At 43.9% G+C, this 14539-nt stretch overlaps 1 protein-coding gene across 1 annotated transcript in view; it reads right to left on the reverse strand.

The window, feature by feature from the left end:
* Nucleotides 1–11961, reverse strand: part of spon1b (spondin 1b) — a 50218-nt gene extending 38257 nt beyond the window's left edge. The window contains 3 exon segments of the mRNA XM_084476788.1: nucleotides 3338–3471; nucleotides 10551–10657; nucleotides 11478–11961. Of these exon segments, the coding sequence (XP_084332914.1) occupies nucleotides 3338–3471; nucleotides 10551–10657; nucleotides 11478–11700 (464 nt within the window). The 5' untranslated portion in view covers nucleotides 11701–11961.
* Between the last annotated feature and the right edge of the window lie 2578 nt (nucleotides 11962–14539).

The raw sequence follows: 14539 nt of genomic DNA on the forward strand, positions 1-14539 counted from the left end.
CACCCCCATTCAGAACTAATCAAAGAAGGGCCGGTGGGCGGGCGGGGCCGGACCCTCAGGGCTCCTGATGGGTCTTATCAGGAGATTTGGGAGATCCTCAAACTGATTTGGGCTGAGCTCATCCGACCGGATACTTGGGTGGCAAAGATTGTGGGGAGCATGGGCACACGCACAAACTCACGCACACGCAAGCATGCACACACACACACACACACACACACACACACACACACACACACACACACACACACACACACACACACACACACACACACGTGGAGACAGACAGACAGCACCCGGACAACTCCCAGAGATGGCATCACAGGAAGGCGAGGTGCTGACAGTCCTCAGTAGCACAGCGTCGGACATCAACGTGGTAAACATTGTTTAATCAACTTTTTTTAATGTTCCATATATACACAAACTGTTGGGCTTTAATTAATCCATTCATTAAATCAACTGAATGGCCCAAAAGATGTAAATAATGATATTCCATTACTCCCCATTTGCACTAAAGTTCAATGGCCCGATGGACAGTGGCTAACATTAGGATTTGGAAAGGAATAATGTTTTGCATTTCAGAGGGGGGTCATTGAGGAAAAGGTTAATTGTTACTATTACTGATGTGCTGCTTGAGTTTCCTCAGTCCGACATGTTAACTCATAAGGCCAGGCGCGGTGGGAAGCTTTTATTATTTTTTCAAGTGACCAGGGTTATCTCTGAGTTACCTCAGTGTAAAAGCGGTTAGGCACAATGAAGCTTAGTTTCCATCAAATGCAGGCCTACGTCCACATGAACACACCCATTACAAACCCACACACACACACACACATTTGCGAGCACGCATGAATGCCCACGCTCACCCACACAGTAATCTGATGAGAATTCAGACTAGCAGCGAGACTGTCGATTTCATTCCACAGGCCGGAGCTTTTAAGTGCCAATTGAGATACGTGTTTGCTAGTCGATTTCAAACTACCTCGGTAGACGTGGCTACATCTGAGTCGAGCACACAATTAACAGCTCAGTACCAGGAATAACAAAAAATAACATTAGCATTCGGTTGAACCAGCCAGTGCCCTACAACACTGAAGTAACAGAGCCAAGCATCTCCAGGCAGTGCGAGAGCAAGAGAGACCTTGAGATAGCCCCGGAGCGAGAGAGCGAGAGAAAGAGCGCGCGGGAGTGAGAGCGAGAGTGCACGGGAGCGAGAGTGAAAGTGCACGCGTGAGAGAGAGAGAGAGAGAGAGAGAGAGAGAGAGAGAGAGAGAGAGAGAGAGAGAGAGAGAGAGAGAGAGAGAGAGAGAGAGAGAGAGAGAGAGAACGAAGACTGGACAGTGTCCAAGAGAGCTCCATTTTATTTGGTGCTGAGGGACATACATTTGACGGCCGTGTGCGGCTTACAACGTCTAGAACAAAACAATGTGGCTTGGGATGAACCAGGGGGGATATGTTGAAACATATAGTCTGCCTAAAAGGGCCATCAGCCAATCGAATAGACGCTAGGGCCAGGGATATGGGAGGGATTTGTGTAGCAGCAATCCGATTCCTTTATAGAGGGCTTGGGTTTATTGGGCTAACAAACAAGCTGGATGGTGAAATACCAGCTGTCGGGCAGCAGGTACATTAAACGTAACAGCCTGGTGAGTGATGGAGAGAGGGAAGGGTTCTACAGCCAGAGCTAGAGACACATAGTTTCACTTTTACCATGATGAACACCTTTAAGTTCACAGTTGTTTTCTTCTCTTTTATGTTTTGCTATTATTGTTTTGTATCCCATGCCGTAAGTTATTATACTTTTGGTGTTTTTGGAATGTAAATGTAAATTTCCATGCTAATAAAGCTCTTTGAATCCTGACTCTTGACACAGAGCAGGAGAGACACACAGACAGAGGGAGAGTAGTTTTTTTCTAGACTATTAAAGTGCATTTCTCGTGGCTGGGAAATGATAAAAACGACTCACACTTGGTTGATCGGCTAATTAAATCAACCCTGTTCTAAGGATTTACCCCATCGCTGCAAGACAACAATATATTTATAGAATCCTTCATCCCATTTGTGTATAGAAATCCACTTCCAGCACAATATAATTTCCTATTTCTCTTCAATCTTTTCTCTGCATCGTTTTATTTTGAGTACCTAAAAACGTCCTTTTGTCTTTTAATTCCACAGTAGCCTGCGGCCATTTTTGTAAGAAGAACATCAGGAATTAATGAGTCCATCAGAGAAGGACTGCCGAGGCATTGTCTGCCAGGGGCCGCACATGGTGAAAGGTGTGTTTTGCTGTGTGTTCCAAGGAAATTCAAACAAGAACACGCGTTACCTTTGAGTAATTACCCACAGATTAGCTGCACACGTAGGTAAATAACGTTGCAGTTAATTATAATTGAAGACTGAGTTATTGTGAACTCTTAATTAGTAATTATGAAACTATTGTTTTTCAATTCTAAAGTCTACATTGTATAATAGGGCCTTTATGAGCAAACTATGGGAGTCTGGTATAATGCGACTGTCCATCAAGAGTACAATCAAAGCGCATACAAGGCCGGCACTGAATGAGGCCATGAAAAAAGTTGTCAGAACCTCAGTTTTGAGTTAAGGCGTAGTTTGTACGACACTCCAGTGTGGTTGACCTTAAACTGACCTCAAACTAAACTCACTGAAGTTGTCACAGCTGTGTCTTGTATGCAATCTACTTCCGATAACACTATCATTCCCTCTCCCACCCCATGTCCTCCGCCGGGGCTGCGCTGAAATGGAAAGTGGACAGAAAAGGGATTTGTGCCTTATACTTTCTGGCAAAATGGGTTCAGATGTTTTGATAAGAGAACATGAGCCCATAAAGATTGCAGCAGTTATCGTTTGTACGAGTCTCCTACAGTGGGGAGGTGGGGGCACTGATTACAGTGGCCATCGATCTCTGCTCCATCCCAATAGTGCAGAGCACGTGCTTTGTCTTGTTTGGCTTTGACACCCTAGATATGGTTTTGCAAGACATCCATACTGTCTCCTCCGTGGGCCTTGTTGTTCACAGGACTCCTTTTGCTACTACTATTCACAACCTTCATTTCAACTTCTAAGCTATCATCGAAGTAAGTGGAGTCAAATGGCAAATGGACTGCATTTAAATAGCCCTTTTCAGACCTGTGGCCACTGAAAGTGCTTTTACAATAACTGCCTCACATTCACCCAAATTCACAGCCACCCAACCTGATAAACCTTTTAGCCCATCACCTATGAATAATATAACAAGAAAGAACAAAAAAGAAGAAAATGACAAGTCAGGAGAAGAAGAAATCTTATTATAAAAAATAAATGGTAAGCAAGCGGGACTAACTTGAGTATGACGCAGCCGCTGCCAGCAGGGGGAGCCGTCCAGAGGACCTGGATCCTGGTGCGCCTGCGAGGGGTGGTCTCCGTGACTGCGGGGGGACAGTTGGTCATGAACTGGGTGTCCTCCTCCTCAATTATCTGGGGACAGAGAGTAGGAGGGAAGAGGTCTGTTTGTCAGTGTGAGCAGATGTGGGTTTAGCGCCAGCGGCGCTCACATCCAATGTGGCGCCCAAGAGCTAACAGGGCTAACCATCAGTGTTCGTTTCCTTCAATTATTTTGGAGGTTGTTTGAAAGCCATATAAATCAATATCCTCTCCATCAAGTCAAATCATTCTACCTCCCAATTCTCTGTCACTTGTCCATCAAATATAGGAGAGGCAGAATAGAGTGGGGTAAACTCTCTCGGGTTAGGCCTACCTCAAACTTTTATTGGAAAAATTACATGATTGTTGGACCAGGAACAGAGGTTCAGAAGATTGATATGGTCCTACTTTTATTGGAATTTTGTTTTATTAAAATGTTGTTTTACTGGCATTTTGTTATTTAAGAATCTTGTTTTCACGAGGGTCTACACACACACACACACACACACACACACACACACACACACACACACACACACACACACAAAGTTTTAAGGTAACAACACTGTGAGAAAGACAGCATCCAACAGTTCTGTTTGGGGGTTGTGCACACTGCATAGCCAAGAAAACCTTTGTGCCAGTCAGAAACGAAATCTTAGTTCATGCAGCAACACCCCATTATTCAACCTGGTACATTGAGAAGTATCTGATAAAATACTGTTGATCACAGACCTGGTAACTTACGAAAGTTTAGATGGGTTATAAGAATTCTCAATATGTACACACAACTTGGGGGCTTATAAGTGTGCAACACATACACACACACACACACTTTCAAATATTGCAAAGGGACTATTTTCAGGCACTGTCTCGGTTGCACAATAAAAATGTCTCCAACAGTTAAAAGTCTTGTGTCTTTCACGGCAAAACTAGGGAACAGAAGAAGAAAGCCACTCCACAGCTCGTCTCCTTTTCTCTGTAATTTTCTGACGCACTGTCATTTTCCATGGGACTCAAAAGGGACTCTCTTCATATCGTCCCTCGCTTTCTGCACTCTTCTTCCGTTTCCTATGCCATTTATACAAAATCTGACACATTAAACAGACTCGCATACACACACACACACACACACACACACACACACACACACACACACACACACACACACACACACACACACACACACACACACACACACACACAGGTGTTCCACCCGCCGTGCTGAGGCTCGTGACCAGTAGGGCCTTTTAGTGGGGTGGGGAGAGAGGGACATGTGTTGCAGATTGGGAGGTGTGATTAAAACGGTGGGCGAGGGGCGGATAGGTCGGAGCAGGACAAGGAGATGGATCAGTGCGTACACATGCACACATGCATCATGGGACATGATGACAGAGTGGCAGATGGCATTCAAGCACTTGTGTCCAGACGTCCGGCTAGCCATAGTAATCATTTTCTTATATGAACCGCCTCGGGATGTACAAATAAGACAGTACGGCGCCCTTCTGTGTCTCCTGCCGTCCGCCCCACACAGACACCGGTATACAAACACAAGGTATCACAGACACAGATGTGCTCCCATTGGAGGTGCATTCATGCATGGGTCTTTATACTTGACCGAATTCAAGGGGCACACATATGATAGCTTGGTGTACATACTGTTGATTACTGCTATTGTTGCCATACAAACAACTAGGATTCATCTTATAGTTGCCAGCGGTTCAGTGGCTCACACACAAGCACGAAGCAGACAAAATTAATGAAAAAGAAAGACAGAGGAAGAAAGGGAACGGTGGAAGGAAAGAAAGACAGAGAAAAAGAGACAGCGAGTGGGGGGTTGTGTGGGGGTGGCAAAGAGGGAAGATGGGCTGGCAAATGAGCTTTGTTTTCATTTCAGACACTGGCATGTCTATGTGTGTCCAGGGAGAGAGAGAGAGAGACTCAGAGAGACAGAGTGAGATTCAGAGAGACAGAGTGGGCGAGAGAGAGAGCGAGAGTCTCTCTCGCTCTCTCTCTCTCTTTCTCTCTCTCACTCTCCCTCTGAGTGCCTGTGAAAGCAAACAGAGACATGTTTAAACATGCACATGAGGTGCACGAGACGAATAGGAGAAAGCAGGCCTGAAGACCCACCCCACCCCCACGTCCCCTCCAACAGTCCTGTGTGCGTGCATGTGTGTGTGTCTGTGCGCATGCATGCCTGCGTGCGTGCACAATGTGTTGGATAGGGTCAAAGAGAATGCAGTGAACTAGACAGGCATGCATGTCTGCAGGGTGAATTCAAAAGTTTCTGATTTCAGGGCGACTTACTGACACACAGATCAGAAAAATGGAAGCAACTTATCAGCACTCAAAAAGGAGCACAGAGCAAACAGTTACCAGCCCGCTCTAGTCTTAGTGCATCAACCTGTAGGGCATTGACATTTTGCCACAGGGCTTCTATCAATCACAGCTAAGGAAACCACTGAGATCCACAAGCCTTGAGCCATTGCATCACATCGTCCATCCTTTGAATTTCTTCAACAAAAATACAAAAGGGCGTTTTATCTGGAAGGAGCGACGCTTCAAATAAAGAAACAAACTGTAGCATGTTCTACGATTGCACCTTTATTTCCAAAGTAAACCAACAGACATAGGATCAGGCTGATAGCTTGTGAACGCCCACGCATCAGGTGTTCAGTCACATATATGTTGTTTTCTCTTTGGATTAACTTATTGGATTAACTTATTGCCATAGGCTGAGTCACAAATGTATAGGACGTTGCTATGCTAGATTAAAGTCATTTGGTATGGTTCATCCACAGGAACACTTGAAAACACTCCCTGGGTAGTCAGTGGAAGGGAATAGATAAGATAATAGCTGATGCCTCTGCTCATCCCTTCCTCTTACCCAAACAAGCTCTATTCGTCTGCCTGAGCAATAACACATCACTAGCCTAGAAAAATATGACCTGTGTGTCTCACGATTATCGCAAGAAGGAAGAGCGAGGCTGGGAAACGCACAAACACACACACTGATATGTCCATACACACACACACACACACACACACACACGCACACACAGCCACTGTGTGTGTGTGTGTGTTGCCACTGACAACACAAACTGAATGGAGAAAACTAGGATACACACTCACAGATGTCAACAGAGTACACACATTCCAAATACTGAGCATAGTTTACACATTTTACAAGGGGAGAAAAATAAACAAAATTAAATACAAGAACAAATCTCAGCGACTATAAAAGCCTGATGCGTTAAATAAAGTTTTGTTGCATTTTTTGTGGAACAGAAGTTATCTAGGATAACTGCCAGAAATAAAAACTGCAATAAGTACCAAACAAACTCACACACTCTGCACACAGACTATTACGACGCTGCAGAGCTGACTGAATAATTTGATTGTAAAAACTATGTACAAAAATAATTACCAGAATTAAATAGTGTTTTTAAATTGCTTGTCTGCTTCAGCTGCTAAGTAAGTAACAATGTTTTGGATGAAATAATTCTATGAATATGAGGGGAAAAAAGGTTCGGAAGGTTCGAGACATTGACATTAACAGAGCAGAATGTAGTTGGACAAAAATGCCTGCAAGCATCTGGCAGGAAACTGATTTCCTCACTTGTCTGTATACATTGTCTTTTGTTTTCTTTAAGAAAGGCCTGCATTTTGCAAGTGTCATGTACGCTTGTCCTAAAAGATATAAGAGGGAAAATGCAACGCTGAGACACACTCTCCCATTGTTTTCAGCTTCGGTGTGAAATGTTTGAGAATAACCACTTTGTCTTATCTGTCTTATCTGACTATCCAACGGCTCCAGGCCATGGATTTACTAAACCAGTACATTTTCCATTGCTTTCTCTTTTCTGCAAACTGGTGTGTCTAATTGTAATGATGCAAACAAAAGACCGGACACAGTCAGTGCATTTACATGACACTCAAGAAAGTCGACTTATTGGCTTATTCCAACTATGATTGGATTACTAAAATGCATGTATACACCTTAGTCGCGCTATACTCATACTCATCATAGTCGAATTAAGACCCCTAGATAATGTGATTCATAGTCGAGATAAGTGTACATGTAGAGTCGAATTGGATTATGCGTTGAATTACATTCTGCGCATGCTCAAGATCTTTTCCCGGGGCCGTGAGCCGGAAGTAGAATGAGACGATAGTCATGTTGTTATTGCCGCCGTCGGAAAACGAGAAACGGCGATTTATTTAAAAAGGTAGCGCAGAAGATGGAGGAAGCCGGTGAATGTAGTTACCCCTATAAGAATTGTGTCCCGGCCGCGGGAGCGCGCATGGCATGCATTCATTAAAGGTGGAAGCACACAGACACTACGCTTCGATTTCACCCAAGGCTGAATTAAAAGTACATGTTTTTCTAAATGTGGGTCATCAACGAGGTTGTAAAGTAGTAACTTCGGGCACATCTGTCAAAATAAATGTTTTTTTTCTCCTGACGTGTTTACGATCTTTATTCATTCCTTGTGATGCGGCAGGGAATGCCGTATACGGACGGGCGGCGGAGGGGCTGCTCCGGTGGGAGAAAGATGTTTTCAGTAGACAGCTGTCAACTCACTTCGGGTCGGCGATTTATTTTAAAAGCTGGCACAGAAGATGGAGGAAGCCGGTGTCGTGCCAATGTAGTTACCCCCTATAAGGAGTGTATCATCAACATGCATTCAGTACACACTACGCTTCGATTTCACCCAAGGCTGAATACATGTTACAGTACATGTTTTTCTAAATGTTTCTCATCAACAAGGTTGTGAAATAACTACGATCTTTATTCATTCATTGTGCCGCGGCCGAACTGACGGGGGTATTCTCTGATATTATGAATCTTACAGACTGCGTCGGGTTCTCTGACTCTCTGGTACTTCCACAACAAGTAAAGACTCCTAATGGGGTTTATCTCGACCATGGGGGAAAGGAATTGGGGGAAATTAACTTTGGCTTTGACTCTCTGAAGTCCAGATTGAAACGAACATGGAGGAGAAAGCGATGTTTCAGCAGACAGCTGTCAGTTCATTTCGGGTCCATATCATTTCTCAGACGCTCCATTGTTTCGACCTCTCGGTCGTATGCAGACTCCTCCGACTGCTGAGACGAAATGATATGGACCCGAAGTGAACTGACAGCTGTCTACTGAAAACATCTTTCTCGAATGCTGCCTGAGTTTGTTGTTGCTGGTGACGCAAAGAGGTCAACCGGTGGCTCAATTACCACTAGTTGAAATGGGTACAGCGCCACCTAACGTACCGGGGTATGACATGCTTCGGCCAATGAATCGATTTACTCACCGCCATGTATACACAGACAATTGCAGTTGTCCAATTGAGGAGCATAGTCGAACTATGGCTTTAATCAAATTAAGCTGTGCATGTAAACGTACTGAATGTGGTATCCTCAAAGCTCTAAACTTCCCATAAATTGTATGAAAGTATCGTTGTTTCTCCAATATGCCATCCCACTACACTACTAGTACTGTTTGTGTTTGCTATTTGAGGGTTCAGCAAGAGACTCAATAAAGTTTGTCCCACGGTAAGCAGGTGTGTCAGGTGGAGATTTTCTTGATCTGAGCAATGGCTGGGAAACTCTTGGGAACACTTTCAAAGTAAAGTAACCTTTGCATCTCCTTTGCTTGGTTTCCAAAAAACATTACGCAGCCAGACAGCGTTTACCAGCACCTCCAGGACCTGTGCAGAGTAGTTGGCGGTTTAATCCACCTCAAATCCTGTAAATGTTTCGTACGGCACAGCAGAAAAGAGTTTCCCCTTCTCAACAGGAGGCCAGCCATGGTGTTGGCAAGAGCGCCAGGGCCATCCGTTTTCTCAGGACAAAGATTCAGGATGTGTGATTCTTCATGTGGTCTCAAATTCACATTAATATAAAGAATGCAATAAAAGGTTATATATTTAAGAGCAAGATGTGAACTGAGCCAAGAGCCGGAATAAGTTAACAAGAGTTGAACCATACTGGGGGAGCACTGAAACATAAAAGGGAAGCTCATGCCGAAAAGTGTAAGGACTTAACACCGAATCTATGCCTCCTAAATGCGGGTGAAACATGCATTATATGGTTTGATATTATGATTTGAGGTTAGGAATCAGAATGAGAAGGCAGCATTCAAATACTGGAAGTAGCATCACCTGAACTAACCCTGAAACTACAGTATAATTTTCCCAAATAAATGTAAATTGTATTATTTAATAAATGTACTAATTACTCAAATTCATTAATACACAAATTCAAAAATAAAAAATAAAAAAAAATAAAAAAAAACATTCACATATGTACTTCATACTAGAAAAATAAGGTACCATTTGTAAAACACCCATGTATGTTCGATATTTTATTATATTTTATTTCCTATGATGTGTTTATAATAAAAAATAAAAGTGTCTGTCCTGGCTTGCAGTCAGCATCTTAAAAAAGTAACAGAACTTCAGGAGGGCTGGGATATCCTGTAAAACATATTTTCAGGTAAACCCATAAAAACAATGTCTTTATGACTCTCCATGAGTGGTCAGCACTATAAAAGCCTGCTGCGCTCTCCATGTGGGTGGGGACAGTTACTTTAGACGCATAAGGAACATGTGTCCTCAACGCTTCCTCTACCCAGGGGGGTAATTGAGGAAGCCTTGTCTCCTCTCAGGAGCCATCTCCAGCTCAGTGGGAGAGCTGTTGCTATACTGAAAGAGGAACTCTCTCCACCTCTCTCTCTCTCTATATATCTCCCTCCCTAACACCCCAATACTCTCTCCCTCTATCTCCCTTGATCCCTCCCTCTATTTATATATCTATCATCCTTCCCTCGTCTCGAGGGACATTTACAGTTTCTTGGTGGGAAGTGTGGAACATCTGCCTCGCCCCCCCCCCCCCCCCCCCCCCCCCTAGCAGAGCTCAACAAAAGCAGCGTTGTCCGCTACAGTAGCCTGCTTATGTTGTAGCATTTCCACTTATAGGAATCCACAGAAGGCAAATTAAGCTGCTCCCCGCCCGGATGCTCAAGTGAAACCTGAATGTGATGATCGCAGCAGGCATTCTGAGACTCTTGCCAGAGCATTGGGCTGGGCTGATAGGATTACACACTTTTCTGATGTGGTGGAGGTGGTGGGGATTCTTACCTGGAACTGACCGGCATAATGGCCTTCTGCTGTGCCCTCTCTGCCCTCCTTTAGCGCGATGAGGGTAAATCCTCTGAAGTACGCGGGGCTGGAGGCGAGAAGGACCACTGCATTGACAAGGATGGAAGGAAGGATGGAAGTATAGACAGACGGAAAACAAAGAAAAGTATTGTTACAGATATAGTTTTATAATGAATGGTTCTCTGAATATGAGCAGAATATGAATGTAACGTAAATATTACATAAACAATATATCAACCAAGGGAAATAAACTGCCCTTCAATTAACTGGGAGGTTACGATCGACAATACACTTATGTTTCTGTGTATAGTACAATAATTACAGTAATTATTGTTATTGATTTTTTATTTTATTTTAAAGAAAATGTATTTCCTTCCCTTCAACTAACAACATATAGCCTAGTTATACATACATGCTTTATAGAATATATGTCAATGCACGTTTTGTGGGCGTTATTCAAGCTCTTCTTTTAAGATTTAAACGCATATGAGATCTAGGTCAATACACACATTTATCTCTACCATCATGATTGTCTATTCTCAACGACTAGACCTTTGAATTGTGACTATTCGGAATCTTTCATTTTAACATCCATATTGAGGGGGGGGGGGGGGGGTAATCGACTAGACTTTGAGTAATTAGGGATCACGTCGTTTTCATTTATGAGGTGAGAGAAAATGTATGCATTTCTGTCTATTAGACAGTGTTTCATATAATGCATGACAGCACATTTCAACTAACGGAGATCCATTCGAGTTTATAGCACCAATGGCATGGATATTTCAAATTAGAAAGTTTCGATATGTTAAGAGTCAATTAACTCTTCATTTGTCAAACTAACGTTAAGCTCTCAGTATGTATATCAGGAGTAGGAGCCGTGAAACTCCACCAAAACAAACCCCGTACCTCTGTAAGAGCTCCCCGGCTGGTAGGTCTCCGGGTCCCCCTCAACCCGGAGTCTAAACTCGTGGTACCCGTCCCTCCGGGTCCCCTGTGTCTGCGCCCGGAGGATACGACCGCAGAACCCGTCCGATCTACCTACGTGGGGCTCCTCCGAAAAAGCGATCGCGGTGGGGACAAAACTGCAGACAAAACACTGCAAAAGCAATGCATACACGTATATCTCCATGTCGGTCTCTCTTGAAAAAAGAAAAGTCAAGCGAATCGGATAAAAACACTGGGAAAAGAATCAAAAAAGGCAGCAGACACCCCCGCCTAAAAAAAAGAAAACTCCCGAGATGTCAACAAACTACAACAGGGACCAACAAAAAGCCACGGGAACCATTCCGGTCCGGAGCAGCAGAGGACCTTCGGCGCGTCTGAAGCTCGACGGCTGTCTGTGGCGCGCAGTGTGCTCCGCCGCGATGTGCTGCTGTGAGTGTTGTGTGGATGTGTGTGGGGTGAAACGCCGTGTGCTTATTTGCCAATCTCTCGTATCCCTTTGACGCGAGGCGAGGGGATGGCCAAATTGAAGCTCCGCACGCAGCACAAAAGTCGACTTTTAACGAATCCTCGGCGCTGGGAGCGAGAAGCCCCCCCAGGAACAGAGATCGTTTCACTCTGATAAAGAGTGGACGCAAACTGTAGCATTTATCCCAAACAAGTAATTCCTTTTGTGTGAATTAAACACTGTTTCTGGAATCTCGTTTCTCTTTGACTACAGAAATTAGCTTACTCCTTCCATTGATGGCTCGGCTCTCTTGCCCATATAGTGAACATATTGATCGCGACTACATCAGTGTGAGCCCTGCGACTGTAGAAGTGATTCAAGTAAACCCAAGTAAGATGTTTGGGGTATACGTCGGGCACAGGGGACGTCGAGAGGACGTAGACCGGTGCATAGACACGACCGTCGAGAACCGCAGACTACTTCTACGTGTACCTGTATATAAACACCAACAACTGCATAAAAGGCCCTTGCTTTCACACTATAATCCAATAAGGCAAGTTGTTTCCACAGCCTCCATGTTGTTGGCCTGACTCGTGGGAAGATGTAAACACTCACTAGAGAGAGCAGGTTGTGTCCAGTAGGGGTCCCCATTCTCTCCTCTACATACTGTACATAGTTTGTCATGATGAGAAGAGGGAAAGAACTCAAACATTCCACATCGTTTGCAGTAAAGTACGTTTACCGCTTAAGGTACAAATCTAATCGAATTAAACTGAATTGAGTGCAAAACAACTGACTTTCCCCGCCCCAAGTTTGTCTGTACTGTAGCAGCATTGGGGAAGTAGGTTTATTTATAGCTATTTACACAATGGAACAAGCCCCTGGATTGCAATGTATAGTGAAAATGTTTTATTCAGCCCCCTGTCTGTGTCTGGGAGAAAACCCACCTGCCGTGACTCTGTACAATGTAAACTGTCTGACGGATGACCTCACTTCTACCGCGGAGCATAACCTTAAACTTCATTCAGTGTCTGCACAAATTCAATACGGAACCAGTGGGGGCTGATATCAAGTGGTCTCCAGTGTTTAGTCTCCCGTCTTTGGCATGGAGCATTATTGGTTACCAAGTCATCTCCCCAGCTTCTGGGTATTTAAAGCAACATTTCTGGTATATTCCTGGATATAAATATGTTTAATTTAACAAATGATCGCACAGTAATGAGATAAAATATAATAAAACTTCATTATACCAGAGATATAACACAAACATCCAGATCATTGTTCATTTTAAAAACGGTTCTCAGTTTCTCAGACAGTGTCAAAATTTAAGTTCATATATACAGTATCTAAATAACCAGATTGAACCCAAGCACTATCCTACTACTTTTACTCAGATGTCTTGTCTTTGGTCTTCTACCATTTGATATCTTCTGAGCTTGGATTATCCCTGGCTTAAAAGAGCCTGAGTACAATTAAATGAACATCCATAAGGCGAGCTGGCTGGGTCAGGTGTTCCTCGCCTGCAGCAGAGGGCGGGGGGGGGGAACCAGAGTAAAATCAATACCGTATATTACCTTAATTCACTACAGCCTCTGATACCAACAAAGCAAATAGCCTTAATGGGGTAAAAGTTAGTTAAATCACTCAGTGGCTCTTTGCCCAGCGGTTAGGTGACATGTAAATGGATTCCCCCTTCCCCCTTGGCCACCGAGACCTCTCAAGATCAGGCACCATTATGTTGTTCTTGCTAACGTCGATTTACATCGTCTACCCCAGAACCGTGTCTTTGTTCCGGACGTCACACTGATGGGTGGTGCTTTGTCCATACCAAGGGACAACCCATTGATGCATGTACTGAAGTACACTTACACACTCACACACACACACACACACACACACACACACACACACACACACACACACACACACACACACACACACACACACACTGATATGCTTACACATGGCTATCAGACACACACACTCACACACATAAACACATACTTGACACTGACATATGGAACGCATATACACGTAAACACATCCTTGACACATGTGTCTACTCAACACACACAATTGTCCAGTGTGTGTGTCATGAGAGTGGAGGGTGGCAGAATACATGGAAAATGCATACTCCGGACATGCAAGCTCATAAAAGTTTGATTGGTGATTTCTTGCCAAGGCCATTTGAAATATATTCATTCAATGAATGAATGTGTCCTAATCTAATTACACAAAAAGTCCAATTAGTTTTTTGGGGTTTGGGTTTTTTTAATCAGTTTGGGAACACATTCCCGCATGAATTCCATGAATTCTCATCTCCCAAGTTTTAAGTTGTTCAATAATTCATGACCAACGGGCCAACGTCCAGCCATTTTTGGCAAGCTGAAGGGGAATATATTGACTTTACTTTCATGGAATGCCCATGTAATGGATTACTGTGCTCTACTTCCAAGCAGCCACACTGGTCTCTCTCAGTCACCACAAATATATAGCCCTGTCAATCAAATTTAACAAGCAGGGGATTGGTGGCATACGGGTTAGATCGGAATGGGGGTGGCGGCTGCCGTGTCGGTTT

The sequence above is a fragment of the Micromesistius poutassou genome, assembly GCF_964030765.1.
Source record: "Micromesistius poutassou genome assembly, chromosome: 13".
Lineage (NCBI taxonomy): Eukaryota > Metazoa > Chordata > Actinopteri > Gadiformes > Gadidae > Micromesistius > Micromesistius poutassou.